The 16134-nt window shown below is 37.6% G+C and overlaps 1 protein-coding gene across 1 annotated transcript; it reads left to right on the plus strand.

The window, feature by feature from the left end:
• Positions 1-1934: 1934 nt before the first annotated feature.
• LOC140542706 (homeobox protein Hox-C4a-like) lies at positions 1935-5814 on the plus strand. Its single transcript, XM_072665604.1, has 2 exons — positions 1935-3636; positions 4264-5814. The coding sequence occupies exons 1-2, from the start codon at positions 3231-3233 to the stop codon at positions 4611-4613; spliced, it is 756 nt and encodes a 251-aa protein (XP_072521705.1). The 5' UTR covers positions 1935-3230; the 3' UTR covers positions 4614-5814.
• Positions 5815-16134: the final 10320 nt, after the last annotated feature.

Consider the following 16134-nt stretch of genomic DNA (forward strand, 5'->3'; position numbering starts at 1 on the left):
GGTGACTCTTGTACATAGAAAGCTAGGTTTATTCTTATGTAGTATTTGAGAAGTGAAAGAGTGGACTAGTTTTAAATAACACAATTAAAAGAAATGCACTTTCCTGGTGTACAGGCTGGGCACGCAGACACCTAGTTCCATACCTAGAGCATGACGTGCTGAGCTGGTTTCTAGATTCCTTAGAAAGATAATGAGCAGCTACACTATAGCAAAGTAGAAGGTTAAGAGAGGCTACAAATTTCTTTGATGACGAAAATGAGTTCTAATGTTAAGTTATTCAGATTAACTATTTTTATTATGCATTATTAATATTATTATAAGTAGTAGTAGTAGTGTATACCACTTTTGGTCGCATCGTTCAAATAGCCATTTGAAGCATCACATTTTAAGTGTCTATTTTCAAGACGATGTTTATTCGTCTCTTCGTTGCCACGGATAAACCTATTATCTATTAAATAAATGTCTTCTCGTTGCTGAAGAAGAAAAAGTCAATTTTATGTAATTATATATGCCTTTCTATTGGTCCCCTCGTCGTGAAATTCTGACACAATGCAACCAGATCCAAACTGTTTAATGTTTCACATTTTGAAAAGCGGCAAAAAAAACACATTATTACACTGGGCAGTGTTTTATTGGTAGTGCCAAGGAATTGTTTTAGCCTTTTTGACACATTAGTCAGCTGTATTATCATAAAGGGACGTATTTTCTGAGCATTAAATAAATACAATATGAACCCAGGCGCAAGGCACCACTGAACTAAACACTAATTAAATGCAATTCAATTGAACTCTGTTGGAATCAATTCAGTACAGGTCATTGTGAGTCTATCCTGTATATTAATGACAGAGAACACGCTGCCAAACAGACAATGAACTGTAAGAGTCATAATGAGGTTCTCCTCAGAACTGGATTTAGACTAAACTATGAGTCTAGACTAAAGAGACACAAAGCCTCTGTAGTTTATACTAGTCAAGATCATGACCTACAGGCTTATAAAGACTATTCACATTTAGTAAAGCTTCGTACTGGTGAGCGCAGGACAAATGGCATTTGTATTGGGACAAATTTCATTGACGGTGTCTCATCAATAATTCCCTGGCAGTGAGCCTTTGAAACAAATCTTATGGCGGGGTGAAACGCCGGTCAGGCTGTCTAATATTAAAATATGCCTTCAGCAAGAGAGAGGGAGGAGAGAGGAAAATGGGGGATGGGGTTGCAACATCCCTGGCATCTAAGATTTATGGACTGGTATATGAAAAAGCACTTGGATCTGATGTGAGAGATTTCACTATAATATGCAATTGATACCATATAGGTTGAATTTCTCTATGTTGTTTCTTATGCTACTTCAACTAGATGTAAGGATATTGGATGGGTGTGCAATACCTCATAGGTTACAGGTTTATGTAACAGGTTTAAGTATTTTTAATCATTGAAATTAATTTACAGTGGGTTTGGTGTACAATTAACTAAAACTGAATAATTATTCAAAGAGGTGGTGAAGGGAAACAGACTTCTAAAAGCTCTGTTAACTGTATATTCTTTTAAAATACATTTGGGTCTATTTTTGAATCTGTGTATTATTAACATGGTGGGGGATACATGCAGGACAAAAAAACTCAGAAGGCACGTGTAGGTTCACTGGTGGGTTTGGATAGGAAATAAAATTATTATATTTGTGTAGTCATGGCGACCGACTACTGTGAAGCTCAGTTCCTATTTGATTTAGAAAACATATGCGGGTGGTGGTTTATCAATACTGAAAACAGCAGCTTTGAATGGCCAAGTAGATTTTAATATTGCTCTAGCTCTCATTCTCTCTCTCTCTCTCTCTCTCTCTCTCTTCCTTTACTCGTCAGGCAGGGGTCGTTTGCTTTCCCTTTGATTGTGTTTCTATTCTAAGTCGTCTATATGCACCCTGTAGAACCGAATTTGTGTGAACTCTCAACAACCGCAAATTCGCGTCTACGGGAATACATGGGCGATTCCAGATCCCCCTGTTTTACGCTTGAATGGCCACCAGCAATCTGTGAAACAGCGTGCAACGTTTAGGCACTGAATGACTGGAAGGATGGGAAAGACTGGTTTCACTGTTTACATTTAAGACAATCTACACTGTGCACGCCATGCATTAGAGCAATCACATTAATGTATTAGGAATACTATGGAAAGATGCATGCGCCTGGGTCATGTAAATCTCTTTTTAATATGTATTTTTAAAATATTAATTATTGTTTTTATAACAGAGTAGATTTAGATATAAAATGTAATAGACAAAGATCAATTTAGATCACCATTGGACAGTGGCATACTCCCTATCCCCTCCTTTGAATTAATGGCATTATAATGTTGTCAGATTGTTGATTACAGTTTGTAACCCTAAACTGGGTTTCTATATCATGTCAATTGTTTTTTTTTTTTTTTTACAAATACACCGCCTAATGCTATACACCACAGATTTTTTTAGACTTTGGGTCTAAAATGTTTTTTTTGAATCATCAACAGTGGATGCATACATACAAGATGTGTGTGCTGCAAAAACTAGCCCCCAAACGTGTATTTTTTCAGATATGTAGCTATTTTACCTTCATGAACATTTCATATAAAACTAAAGTCTTTGTTCAATGGTGGGTTTGTATAGTAAAAAGATATATTTGATGCTGGATAATATTCACCACCACTTTTACAGTTTCAATTCTATGATGTGCAAAATGGCTAACTATTACTATTTGCACTATTGATGTGCAAAATGGCTAACCATTAGTATTTTTTTTTTACAAAATATATATTTTTATAAATGATATGTTCTATTATATAAAACATACAGTATAGTTACAGCATATAATTAGAAAGCATATGTATAGGTTCTAACCACCATCCCCACTAAAATAGTCATATTAAATTAAATAAAAATCCTAAACCGAGTTCTGGGAAATTTGGACTAATTGGGATACATGTATGCATCCTGTGAGTAAAGATAACGTTCACATGCCATCGGGTCTAGTTTGTGTAAAAGATCTTTGTTTAACATGTTCTGACAATCTCAAGTAGAGGGTAAAAAAGCCAGGTAAACATAGTTGTCCGTGTCCGGGAATTACCTCACCGTCTACCATTGGACTCTTACGTCACGTGGTCCAAGTAACTTTACGGGGTCCCCTCGCTGGTAGGAGGGCTTTACAGAGCAGAAAAACGACAAAGGTGGGAAAATTTATTTCTCCCTGCCGAAATTAATGACCATGAGCTCGTATTTGATGGAGTCTACTTACATCGACCCCAAATTTCCTCCTTGCGAGGAATATTCACAAAACAACTACATCACTGACCACAGCCCTGATTATTACAGACGTACAAGGGACGCCGGCTACCAGCATCACCGCCAGGAGCTGTACCCTCAGCGTGCAGTGAGCTACCAGGAGCGCCAGTATGACTGTGAAAGCATTTCCGAGACTGAGTCTCAACAAAGACACGGGCTCGCCCACGAGGGAGACCTGCTGGCTGTTCCGACCTCCCCGTCCACCGCGCCGGTTACTGCGCCACCAGCCTGCAGCCAAGTCGACCCTGAAATTCCCACCAACCCAGCTGGGACTAAACAGCCAGTGGTCTACCCCTGGATGAAGAAGATTCACGTCAGTACGGGTAGGCATGGCATCGTTACTGCGTTATTGCTCTCATGTAGCTCCCTTTCTTAATGCGTGGCGTTGCTTCAATCCCTTCCCATTACTTTGCCTCGATTGTTTGCCATTACCAGTCGCGCTGGCCACAACGTCCACGCTGTAGGAGAGGGATCCTTTGAAGCGACGCAAGCGAGGCGGATTTACGACCATGCGCTGGCAATTACACCCACCATAAATTTTACAGAAGAGGCAATAGTCTGGGCAGCTTGTTCCGTTATGTATGTGAGGTAGAGGAGGAGGTGGAGGAGGTGGAGAAGGAGACCAAGATGTGGGAAAAGAGTCTCTATGAATTTGGAACTGTAATTTCTATAATCTCTCTGGATATAACAAAATAACAATAGAAATACGAAGAACATTTCACATTAAGTGAAGGCTCTTTTAACTTAAACAAAGGCTTGTCGCTCTCATACATCTCTAGAACATCTTTGGACCCCTTCGTAGCACCTTTATTTGAAGACTGTATAAAATGCATGCCAACAACAAAAATAAAGCAGTGAAGTTCTAGATAAGTCTTCATCCTTTTACAATTGTATCTCCTCTTTCTTTTATCTCTCTCTACCCTATTTTACCTCCTATCTCTATTTCCCAGTAAACTCTTGCTACAGCGGATGCGAGCCCAAACGGTCGCGCACCGCCTACACCCGCCAGCAGGTTCTGGAGCTGGAGAAGGAGTTTCACTACAGCCGCTACCTCACTCGGCGAAGGCGCATAGAGATCGCCCATGCCCTGGTGCTCTCCGAGAGGCAGATCAAAATTTGGTTTCAGAACCGCAGAATGAAGTGGAAGAAAGATCACAGGCTACCCAACACCAAGGTTCGACCCTCCTCATCCTCTTCCAACTCTGGCACCAGCTCGGCGCCAAACGCAGCAGTGCGCAACCCTCCCCCGGCCAGCAGCACGTCCCCGTCCGACCAAGCCCAGGATATCACCAGACTATAGGCACGTGGATCATATATGAACTGAAGGAGGAAGAAATAGTACTTGTACAAATTAATTCTTTTATACATAGACATTTGTATGTTCGTTTTGGTTCAGTGGGTTTTCCATACCAATCAATCCAATCGTACATTTGGAATGGTGATCTTATTCCCAATTACCTTCAAGGTTGTTCGGCTACCAGGGTTAATTTATTTCTAACGTATTTATAATGTCTCGTTTATTTACTGAAACTTGAAAACGTAGTTTTGTAGATGTTCCACCACATACCTGCCAACATTCACAGTGTGATGTATTTATGAATTCATATTATGTTTACCTGAGGAATTTTCGCACACTCCTAACAATAAATGTGCTGTAAAGGATTCTTTAAGTCATGCCATGGAATAATATGAAATTTGTGGTTTCACAGAGAGCCACTTTTGTACAGGTGAAAGACGTGAGTGTGAAGAACATTTACATCTACTTCCTTAAATCTTTAAAACGTTGATTACACCAAGACACATTTATAATTTAATTAAATTTTACTTTAAGTAACCAAAAATGGCTCTTCTGTGACATCGCTAAAAGAACCCTTTGTAGCACCCTCAACATTTCTAAGAGTGTATATTAATGGGATGCTAACATATCAAGACCTCAAGAGCTTCGAAGTGAGTCTGCTCACTTAAAACACAATTAGGCAGTTTTATTGTGGTAGGCCTAGTGGACAAACTCTACAGCTCTGGGAAAAACTGAGACCACCCCAAAGGATCAGGTTCTCTGGTTTTACCAGTTATAGGTGTGTTTGAGTAAAATGAAAAACACACACACACAAAAACATACAGACCTCGAATACAGCAAAATAAGCTCATATTTATTTTAAACAACACAGTAAATATATTTTAACTTAGTAATTCAAATCAGAAATCTATAATAGGAATAACCCCATGTTTACTCACAGTTTCATGTTATACCGCTGCTGGGTAACTTTATGCCACTTCTGGTGTAGAAATTCTTTAAAGCAGCTCAGTTTTTTTGATAGTTTGTAACCATAATGAACATATGCCATACCATAGAGACGCTAATTTAAGAAAAATTACTCATCTCTTAATTTTTTTCCAGAGCTGTTAATTAGCTTGTGAATTTACCGTGTACAATGTAAAATTAACTAGTGTTTTGTGATGCAAGTGACTGTGCTCAATAAAACGGATTTAATGTAAACTGACACTGGCTCATTTTGAACGATGATAAATGCCATACTATACATACATATATACATAGGTGCCTTTTTATTCACACACTGTATATATATATATATATATATATATATATATATATATATATATTATTATTATTATTATTTATTCATAGTTTCTGACCTATACGTATTACGTAAAAGGGGCAGTCTGAGATTTCTTCAGGACAGAATATGAGCAGAAACCGGGTTCATCTCGAGGCCAAGTGTCCTTAGCTAATGGGTGCTGACCTTTTTAAAGACGTAACCCACCACAATGACAATGGTATGCGCTCGCGTGTACGACCGTGTGGCCAGCTTTTTTTAGGAAGGCTTCCAGACACACTGTGTAGATCACGTTTTATGTTTATACGCGTGTATATAAGGATATATAAACATACTATGGGCAGGTAAATTAAAAACTGACAAATGTTTTCAACTACAGAAGTTTTGTCTACTATTTCTTATACGATGAAAATGATAGACAGTTGTTTAACTGAAATTATTTGATTTAAATGTGTGTACATTGTTTTACGAGTAAAATAGTTGTCTATCAATATAAAAAAAATATATAAGACTGTACAGGTGGGCATATTTCAATAAAGTAGACATTACTTTATTCAGAGTTAAGAGTTCATCTTCTAAGCTGGTGACCACGACTGAGTAATTGTAAGTGGGCTTGATATTTAATTATTAGCGACCATTTAAACTATTTTACTATTCAAATGTTACACGTATACAGCAGTTGTACCTTCGACATTAACGTTTATAGCTTCGTTTGTAGATATGTAGTAACTGTAATTTCCAGCTTAAAGTTAAACACTCTTAGATGATCTTAAAACAACGAAGCGTTTGTAAAACTTGGTCCAGCTTCAGATATTAGAGTAGGAGGTGAATTAAATTGAAATATATTTTACCATAACAGTTTAATAGTGCAGAATAATATATTCCGTTCTCAACAATAGTCTAAGGACTTTTGGAAGGAAGTTGGTCTCCAAAGACCCTCGTCGTTCCTACGAATTCTTAGCGAAGAGCAGTTTCTTCTGACTTCATATTCATCCAATTCTTTTGGATTCCTACAAGTTCTTAATGTTGCATTCCAATTCTAAATGTAAATCAAACTCTATGGTTTTTATAATATGCGTGGTTCTGAAATACATGGGCCTATTTTAAACATTGTCCCCGTCCCTGACGTCTAACAGTAGCAGTCTAAATGTTTTACGGTATATTTAAATCTCCAACCAGAGTGAAGCAAATGGGATAAAATAGCACATAGAAGTAAATATACAAATCTACAAATTCCACATTTCCAGAAAAGAAGAGCTGAAGAGCTTTTGTGCGGTTGGGAGTAAACGGTGTGCTGTTGGCTTCGAGTTCCCAAGTTGAAACAGAGGTCATCTGACTATAGTGACCCGGATGGGAGTGTTACCATCTCAACTGCTATGCTCTACACAGAATATACACACATTCATTCCCTCGATTCTTTATGCATATGTGTGTATCTACGTTAGGATACACAAAGTCATGGCCAAAACTGCCAAACTCTTGATATTTGATATAGAAATGTGACGAAATACATTCTCATCATAAATGGGTTCACGGTTTTACCCCTTTTTCTCTGGTTGACCATACAAAGGCAGATAAGACAGAGCTGCTCATAAAAACAATGAAATATTTTTTGACAAGAAAGTGAAAAACTTGAGTTTTGTTTATATTAGCTCTAACATCAAATACATATCCTTTTGTATATTTCTATTACATACGAACGACAATTAGCATAACTTATGTATGTACCCTATTTAAAACATCAATATCAAGGAAAACAGCATCGTTATTTTAAACACTGCGCAGCAATAAAAGCCAATGCAGCTATTAATAACATCGCATCTAGAACGACATCGCTTTAAAATATACAATGCATTCAGTAATAAAGTATTTACTATTTACCTGTTATAAAAAAGCAATGTAGATTTTTAAATTGTTGCTGTTTTTTTATTTTCATTGACAGACAGATAAACAAATTCAAATTACGGTCATATAGACAGCTAGACAGATATGTATAACATTGCATACAAATATGTATATACACATTTGTAAATGCAAATTGCACCATCAATAAACAAAATAAAATTACCGAATATGGTATAAGGAAAAGGAAAAAGGGTCTAGTAAATTGCACGAAATACAGCATTTATATTGTCCCGAGCACTGTCTGGTTAATTCTAGGAGAAGTTTTTGCCATGTTTTCAGTAACTCTCACTTGCTGTTCAGAGGAGCCGATGGATTACAGTAGTGAGCCTGGCAATGACCTGATGAGCTGAAGCAAAGACAAGATGAACCAACCAAACACACAAACACACTTAAACAGCTTGTACTTTCAGGGTATGTGTCTAGAAAGCTCTGATGCAGAGAGGAAAGTGAGAAGATCTATTATAGTGGCTGCAGTTCATCCAGAGTTCATTCAGTGGGCTGCCTGTGGCTGCGAGCCTCGCTGTGACCCCTGCGACCTTTCAACCTATTGTCACAGGACTACAAGGTTATTCTGCAGGCTAGAGCCTAAGCGGTACTTCCCAAGAATGGTGGGAAAGGCGACCAGAAGCGTTTCAATGTAAATATTTGAAAACATTATGAAAGGGAAAAATAACCCACACTAGTTTAGATGGTGTGTTAGAAGCAGGTGTTCTGAGAGGGTTGAAGCTCAGTGATGCTGGGAAAGGGAAATCACTTCAGAGGACAGAAGTAATTGATCATGTGAACACAATCTTAAACAAAACGTGTTTAGTACTTCTTTTTAATGACTGACTGATGGTTGCAAATGGATTCTGGAGACACAGTTTGACTGTATGTAAAGTGACTGTGAGCTGATTAGAAGGTTCTAAACAATAAAATGAATTGATCTGAATTAAAAAATTCTTGGAAGACACTTGACTTGGAACAGAAATAGAACCACAAATAATCATTTATGCAACCAAATGGTTTATTTTTTAGTTATGTTTCTTTGCAGAAATCTTGAAAGAACATAAGAAAAAAACATTTTTAGGGTGTACCTGGTTTCTTAATTGTCCTTAGACTTGGAACATTTCAGAGTGAATCAAACACCTTCTGGATTGAATAGTTCTCAGCGAAATGAAAACTAATTTCATTTCCAGCTCCCACAGGTTCATAAAACTGGGAATCATTTTTTTCAATTAAATTCTCAGCTATAGTGTTGCCCAATGTTCCACCATGTTTTCCATCCTGGCCTACCAACAAGGAAATGTTACTTTTGTAAGCAATGACTTTAAGGCACATTGTGAGGGCTTTTTAGGACTCAGTTGAGGGTCAACTATCATAGCTGCGGGTAATCATCCAAAACTTGGCAATTTTTCCAATATATGTCTGATCTTATCGAATCCACAGTGGTCTCTCATGGCAAGCCAACTGGCCACAAAGCTATGATAATACAAAAACCTCTTGCAATGTGGTGTGATGCTAATATCACATTTGGTAATGTATCCTTCACGCTCAATGAGTCCCTATCTATGGCCCCCGGGCTCTATCTAATATACAGTCAGTCATCAGAACACAGCACAAGCTTTTACTTACTGGGCAAGATTTGAATGTCACACTGTGCCCTTGCCCAGCAAACTCAGCCACCGGCTATTGTGGTTTGGGGTGGAGCATCTCCATGAATGAAAAAATGCTTAAGCATTATGGGCTTGATTAGAAGCTTGTCAGCCCATTTATAATGCCTCCTCTTTCCAAGGGGGCCCAGGTGTCACTCTGGACCTGGGAGGAGTAACTAGAATATTACAAAGAAAAAGTGCATGATTAAGGGGCTGTTAAAGAACACCTGAATTAGACGTAGCAGGATTGTTTATTAATATAATTAATTGTTTAGCAGATACAGTCGGCTGGTTCAGTTCTGTTTACATTTCTTATATGAAATTTCCTTGTGCCAAGCATCCAAATGGCTTTAAACATGTAAATAAAATGAGGAAAGCTTACATTTACAGACACAAGAGTAAGGTTAATCCAAGACCAAAAAGAATTTCCTAGGTTAAGGACAACCCCAAGCCTTCATTTCTCATCTCTGTTACATTCCATACCTGCTGATGGTAATAATAATATTTCTAAATCTTTAATGAAAATGTCCCTATGGTGGTCTTCAATCTGCCTCACATATTGTTGCCATGGTGATGCACCTGGCTATAACAGCAGCTTCTGCTATGAAAACGTAATGGAGAAGAAATTTCTATGCCATTGCAATGGTGTCTTATAAAAAGCACAAAACATGGTGTCATTGTATTTCAACTGTAATCCATTTCTGACCTCTCTTTCCCAATGACAGCCATCTGTCACCCCCAACTAGTCACTATACGTGCAATATGCCAAGAGATGAGGATACAATGTTGCTTGTTCAGGTCTCAGGGTCATACTTGAGCACGATGTCAACTGATCAGGTCATATCATTTCAGAGGGCCTTGTCAAGAAGGTGAGAACTCAACTTGATTGGCTGACATGCTACACCACAACCTGGTTTCTTTGATAATGCAAATAGTGTCTTCATATACATTAAACAATGGGCTCAAAACACTAACAACACATGTTGAGAACATGCTAATGAAAAGTCCAACTCAAAACTGTCTTGCCTTTGCTGCTTGATGGTTTCAGGTGGTTTTAGCTGGTCTTTGATGGTCAAGGTTGAAAAGCTGGTCCTCCGGGCCAAAACATACCCTATACTGATAAGCCAGCTACTTAACCAGTTAGCTTTTTTAATTTGATTGAAAACATTGAAAAAGCTCAATTGAATAACATTACACATTTAAGACATTACAGAAAAATGTTTCTTCTGAAGTCAAGGGTATTAAAAAGAGTTTATCCAGCTTTTGTTGAAGAAACTGTCTCTACTGTCCATGAAAGGCTTTGTACTAGATTTTGGATGAGCATTGCTGTGAGGATTTCATTGCAAGTACAAATGTTAGTGAGGTCAGGATGTTGGATTATCACCACTCCACCTCGTCATCCCCAATTCCCAAACTCATTCCAAAAGTAAAAGATGGAGCTCCACCATCATTCCAGAAAACACAATTCCACTTTATGTTGGGCCAATAGGTTCATGTTATTCTGCATCCAGAGAGTCCTATTCTATTGGCAGTACTTCTCCACAGGGACTAGACAAGCTGTGTCTGTGCATGTGCACACCTATGTCAGCAATGGGTGCAATTTAAGTTGCTGAATGCATTCATCAGAAGGAGTGTCCACAAACATTTGGACATATTGTGTATTTTTCATTCCATCATTTGCCAAACTTGACCATCCACAATTACAGCAATCCACAATTCAGTGACATCATAAACCCACACTAATGACACAAGTTATGTGCATTTTAATATGATCCGAATAATCGATTGATCATGTTAATGTGGCTCTAATGAGGCTTTGTACTTTCTGGGGGGGGGGGTGATGCAATGACAATGTAATGCAAGTGCAAAGGGAAGGACAATAGAGAAGGACATACTTTCACCTCACGACACAAACGTAAAGCTATTAGGTACAAAATAAACATGACAGGCAATGACTTCAGGAGTGTTTATGCAAGGTGTATGTGTGAGGAGAGAGTGAGAGAGAACGAGAGAGAGAGAATGCCAAGCGAATTGATATTCTGAGCATAAACAGAGAAGCTGCAGCAGAAGATTCATCAACCGGGGGGTGTGGGCGGGGGGGACACAGTGAGACAGGTGAACCCTCAACGACCCCGAAAGGCTGTCATTGAGAAGGATATGCTTATTATGCAAATGTAAAGAGTGCTGCTATTGATTGCAGCCTGTAGCATGCCATTACCACTCCCAGCTGGGACTGGGAGTGTATATATGTGTGTGTGTCGGCCCATGAAGGTCCACCATTAACAGTACCTGCATTTATTTTACATATACCTGCTGGTTGTACATCTTATGCCCTGGGTTGTAGGGCAACCTGGACACACACCCATGGAATGGCTTAGAAGATCATGGTTCTATATCACTTCCAGAGATCCCATGGCCAAGTATAGCATATTATGCTATGGTTGTGCATTCTCTGCAATAAATACACACCTGACCCAGTTCAGGAAAAGCTTGATAATTACCTGATGTGTTTAATCAAGTAGGTTAAGAGCAGGGAAATCACAATAATGTGAAGTGCAGGAGTCTCCAGCTCTGGGACCACAAACCAAATGAATAATATTACAGTTTCCATTTACAGCATCGGGCTGATGCGCTTATCCAGAGTAAATTGTACATGAAATTTGTTACACAGGAACGAGGATGTAGTATTGAGTCTTGTTCAAGGACTTTTACTAGGCTTGTTCCCCTGCCAAACCCTAGTTTGTCACAGTGTTGTTACCCATTATATATATATATATATATATATATAGTATATAACAGTTTATATATAAACAAAAAAACACCATGAACATTTAACATTTAATCCATTTTATATAATGAAAGTAAATTTGATGATGTGCTTTCATTTTATAGTCTACTTCGGACCTTTACTCCATTTATTTACTATAATTGATTGATTAATTTCTTAATTGATTGATTTATGTATAAATTGTTAATTTAACCATAGATTGAAAATGTGGACAAAATATGTATATATGTGCATACACTGTTTTCATCTTCTTTTATATAATTTTTATTTTTGTTTATATGTGTTAATTTTATATATTATGTGGTTTTGTCTATATAACATTTTAACCGTAAAAACTGAAATAATTAAACACTAATATATGCTTTTATCCCAAAATTTATCCTAAATCAAAGGACAAATCACATCAATAAGTTGATAATTCACAGAAAAAAAGGCTACTTTTTGCAGTTATATATAACAGATAAATGTGGACACATTCAGTGACACAGATTCTGAACATTATATAAAACCTCTATAACTGTAATAAATTAATTTTCTATATGTCATACATTGGTGGTTTGATCATACAGTTACAGTATATCTGTGAGTCCAGCATAATCTACCTGTCCTCACAGCTCACCTGCAACTAAAACAGTGGTATGTTGTAAATTGAGCTGAAACATCTGACTCACAATTATGTGTGTTTAAAATGTAACAGCAATGTTTTACTGTGTAGAATGCATGTCAGAATAAAGAGAAGTGTATTTTCTAATATTGTAAAATCTGCAGTTATCTCTCTATACACGCGGAATATGGGTCTGTGACGTAGTCCCTGATCACCACCACCACCCCAGCAGTCCCAATCTCTCAATCTCCGTTCATTATTTTTATTTGTTTTCCGGGTTTTGTTTTATTTCTTGTTTATTTTTGTATATTCACTCCTGATTACTTCAAAGCCCAAATCTTTTCACGCGCGCCACATTGTTTCGGCGCGCGTGAAAGAAAATGGGCTTGAAGCATCACCTGCACTGGATAAAGGAAAAGTTTTCAAGCAAAGCAAAAGTCTTCAAAAACTAATGATCATTTCTTTATCGGATCAGTTACGTGTCCCATAACATAACACGCCTTTAGGCTATACATGCGTTTATAATGCAATTTAAAACAACAATAACAATAAAACCAGCTGCAGATTTTATTTGTAGATGTAAGTTACAGGATCCACTTTCCTTAATAATGACGATGATAAATATTATGATTATTATTATATAATATAAATTGATTAATACTTGATGAAATATGAAACAGAGAAAGCGGTCTGAATTGATGTTTGCAAATATGCAAATAACAGCAGCTTTTCATTTAGACCACGACATTAAAATACTTGTATTATAAATCTTGTATACTTGTATAAAAATCACAATTTAACAGTTTTTATGCCACTTTTCGTAAAAAATTGTATTCATGAACATTATTGTATAATATTTGTTATATTGTGTCATCTTACTATATATATTATTTTATTTTTATCTTATACATATATTGTTCATTTACAGTAGAAGTATAGTGTATTATATCTTAAGAAGTACAGTAACAGACTTTACTTACCTCAGAGCTTTGTTATATACCGGCTTTATAGAGTGTACTTTATGTTGAATTTATTCTTTATTATTTATTTACATTATTTACCAACATTTTATATATATATATATATATATATATATATATATATATATATATATATAAACAATTCAGCTCAAACAGAACAAGCTCTTGTTTTATATTCATGAGCTCGTTATGGAATGACGTCAGTAGGACATTGCGATAGGCCCACGTTTAAAGTATAATATAATCTGAATTATAGGATAAAAACATTATAATCTCGTTACAGTGTTATTTAACGCTCGCGCGTCTTTATCTTAATAAACAGGACAGCAGCCTGGTAAAATCTGACTGTAGGAGGATGTTATTGGATTCCAGGCTTATTTATTATCAGGCTCACGATTTTAAAGTGGCCATGTTTCCGATCTCCTCGTCGTTTTACATTAAACTGATGATAACGTTATTAAATAATTTGTTGCTGCAGGTCTTATAAAGCACGATGCACAATAAAACAGCACTCTCGGGTCCACCAACACGGGGGTAAATATACTGAGTTAGTGTGTGAAGCTGGTTACACTTGAGGTAGAGCCCAGTTTTATGTAGTTTTATGCATAAAAGCTGCACAATTTTACTGGCTTATTAGTACACAGTGTCAGGCTGTTTTAATGTTATGGCTGTACAGTGTATAGTGCCTCACTGTTTTGAGTTAGTAACTGTATGTTTATTCCCAGATTATGTTTATTTAGTTGCCACCAAACCAAGTAATTATGAGTTGTAATTATTTCAATTACATTTAAAAATAAGAATTAGTTGCACCAGTATTGTGTAATTAAAATATACGTATGTGAATGTATAACCCTAAACAAGTTCTAAAAAGCCAGACTTTCTTATTTCACAAACCTTAATTATTCTGAGCTGTGCTAACTTCACTGGTTTACAGTGTACTTTGCCCAGACACAAAATCCCTGATCCTATTGATCAAGATCTTCTGAAGAGATTAATTAGATGGACGGCATGTAGCAGATTAGGAATCGAACTGAACTCTGTAGGAAGATGGATCTCCAGGAACAGGACGGCAACCAGTACTAAAAGGTAAAGGTGCAAGTATTCGTCGCTGTACAATGTACAGTGAAATGTGTCCTCCACATTTATCCCATCCATAGTAGTGAACACCCATACACCCTTACTCAAGGGCACTTCAGCCATGGATTGAGGGAGGAGAGAGCCTTCAACATATTTTAAAACATTTGTTAATCAATTTAAAGCTACAAGAGTCTCTTAATAGCCTGCTTGACTCACTGTCATAATCATATTGCCAGTAAGTGGGCCATGCCTCTTAAAATTGGGGATCTCGCTGTCTCAAATCTAAAACAACTTTTCTCCCTGGGTTCAGGATTTAGATACTAAAAACCTGCCTAATGTTGTGTGTAGCTTCTTTTCATGCTTCCAAAACGAGAACCCGTCAAGGCATGGACTCCACAAGACCCAAAAAGGTGTCCAGTGGTATATGGAACCAAGACGTAGTAGCAGATCCTTAGCAAGCAATGAAAGTTGGGGAGGTGCTCATGACCCTGTCACTGGTTCAACGGTTGTCCTTTTGGTCGGTACTGACCACTGCATACCAGGAACAACCCACAAGACTCGGGTTTTGTTTTGAATATGTTTTGACCCAGTCTTCAAGCCTTCAAGCCTTCAGTTTGGTTCTTGTCAAAGTGGTTCAGATTCTTCCATCTGTCCTTAAGCAATTCGTAGAGGAACTTCAACTCTTGCATAAATTTAGAGACCTAATAATGGGTCAGTCCATGGATTGTTGGCTGTTTTAAACTCTGTACAATGTAGATGAGTCTTGTCTGTCTTTAAATTGCTCTCATTCCATTAAAGCTGAATCGACTTGACCTGCACACTTGCTAGTTCTGAAGGTTCATTTTACAACCTCGTCACTGAAGCAATCATTTATTGCTAATGTATTTTGCTTAGGCTTATGATCACAAGCTAAATTTCTAGCAGGTCTGCCAAATGTACACCCCAGCTGCTGTGGTAATATCTACTGTACATCCAGCGTCAACCACCGTCACAGGGTCATGGAGAGGACATTCAGCCTGACAGTCTGACCTTTGCTTTGACCAAAGAAAATCCCAATCAGCCTCCTCTTCTCCACCAATCTAGAACCCTGCCTGCTATTCTTATCCACAGCATCAGGCACAGATCACATGACTTAGGAGAGCTGGCGGTCGCCTTAAGGATGATGGATTAGGCTTTTAGTGGCTATTTAGAACGGTGCTGTCCACACAGTCCTCTAATTACACACTCCCCGAAGGAGTTGCTGTCCTACTTAATTGC

This window comes from Salminus brasiliensis, chromosome 21 (genome assembly GCF_030463535.1).
Source record: "Salminus brasiliensis chromosome 21, fSalBra1.hap2, whole genome shotgun sequence".
Lineage (NCBI taxonomy): Eukaryota > Metazoa > Chordata > Actinopteri > Characiformes > Bryconidae > Salminus > Salminus brasiliensis.

Coding starts and splice junctions, on each gene's coding strand:
- LOC140542706 (XM_072665604.1), top strand. CDS start 3,231: ATGACCATGAGCTCGTATTTGATGGAGTCTACTTACATCGACCCCAAA. Junction 3,637..4,263: donor GAAGATTCACGTCAGTACGG/GTAGGCATGGCA, acceptor TCTATTTCCCAG/TAAACTCTTGCTACAGCGGA.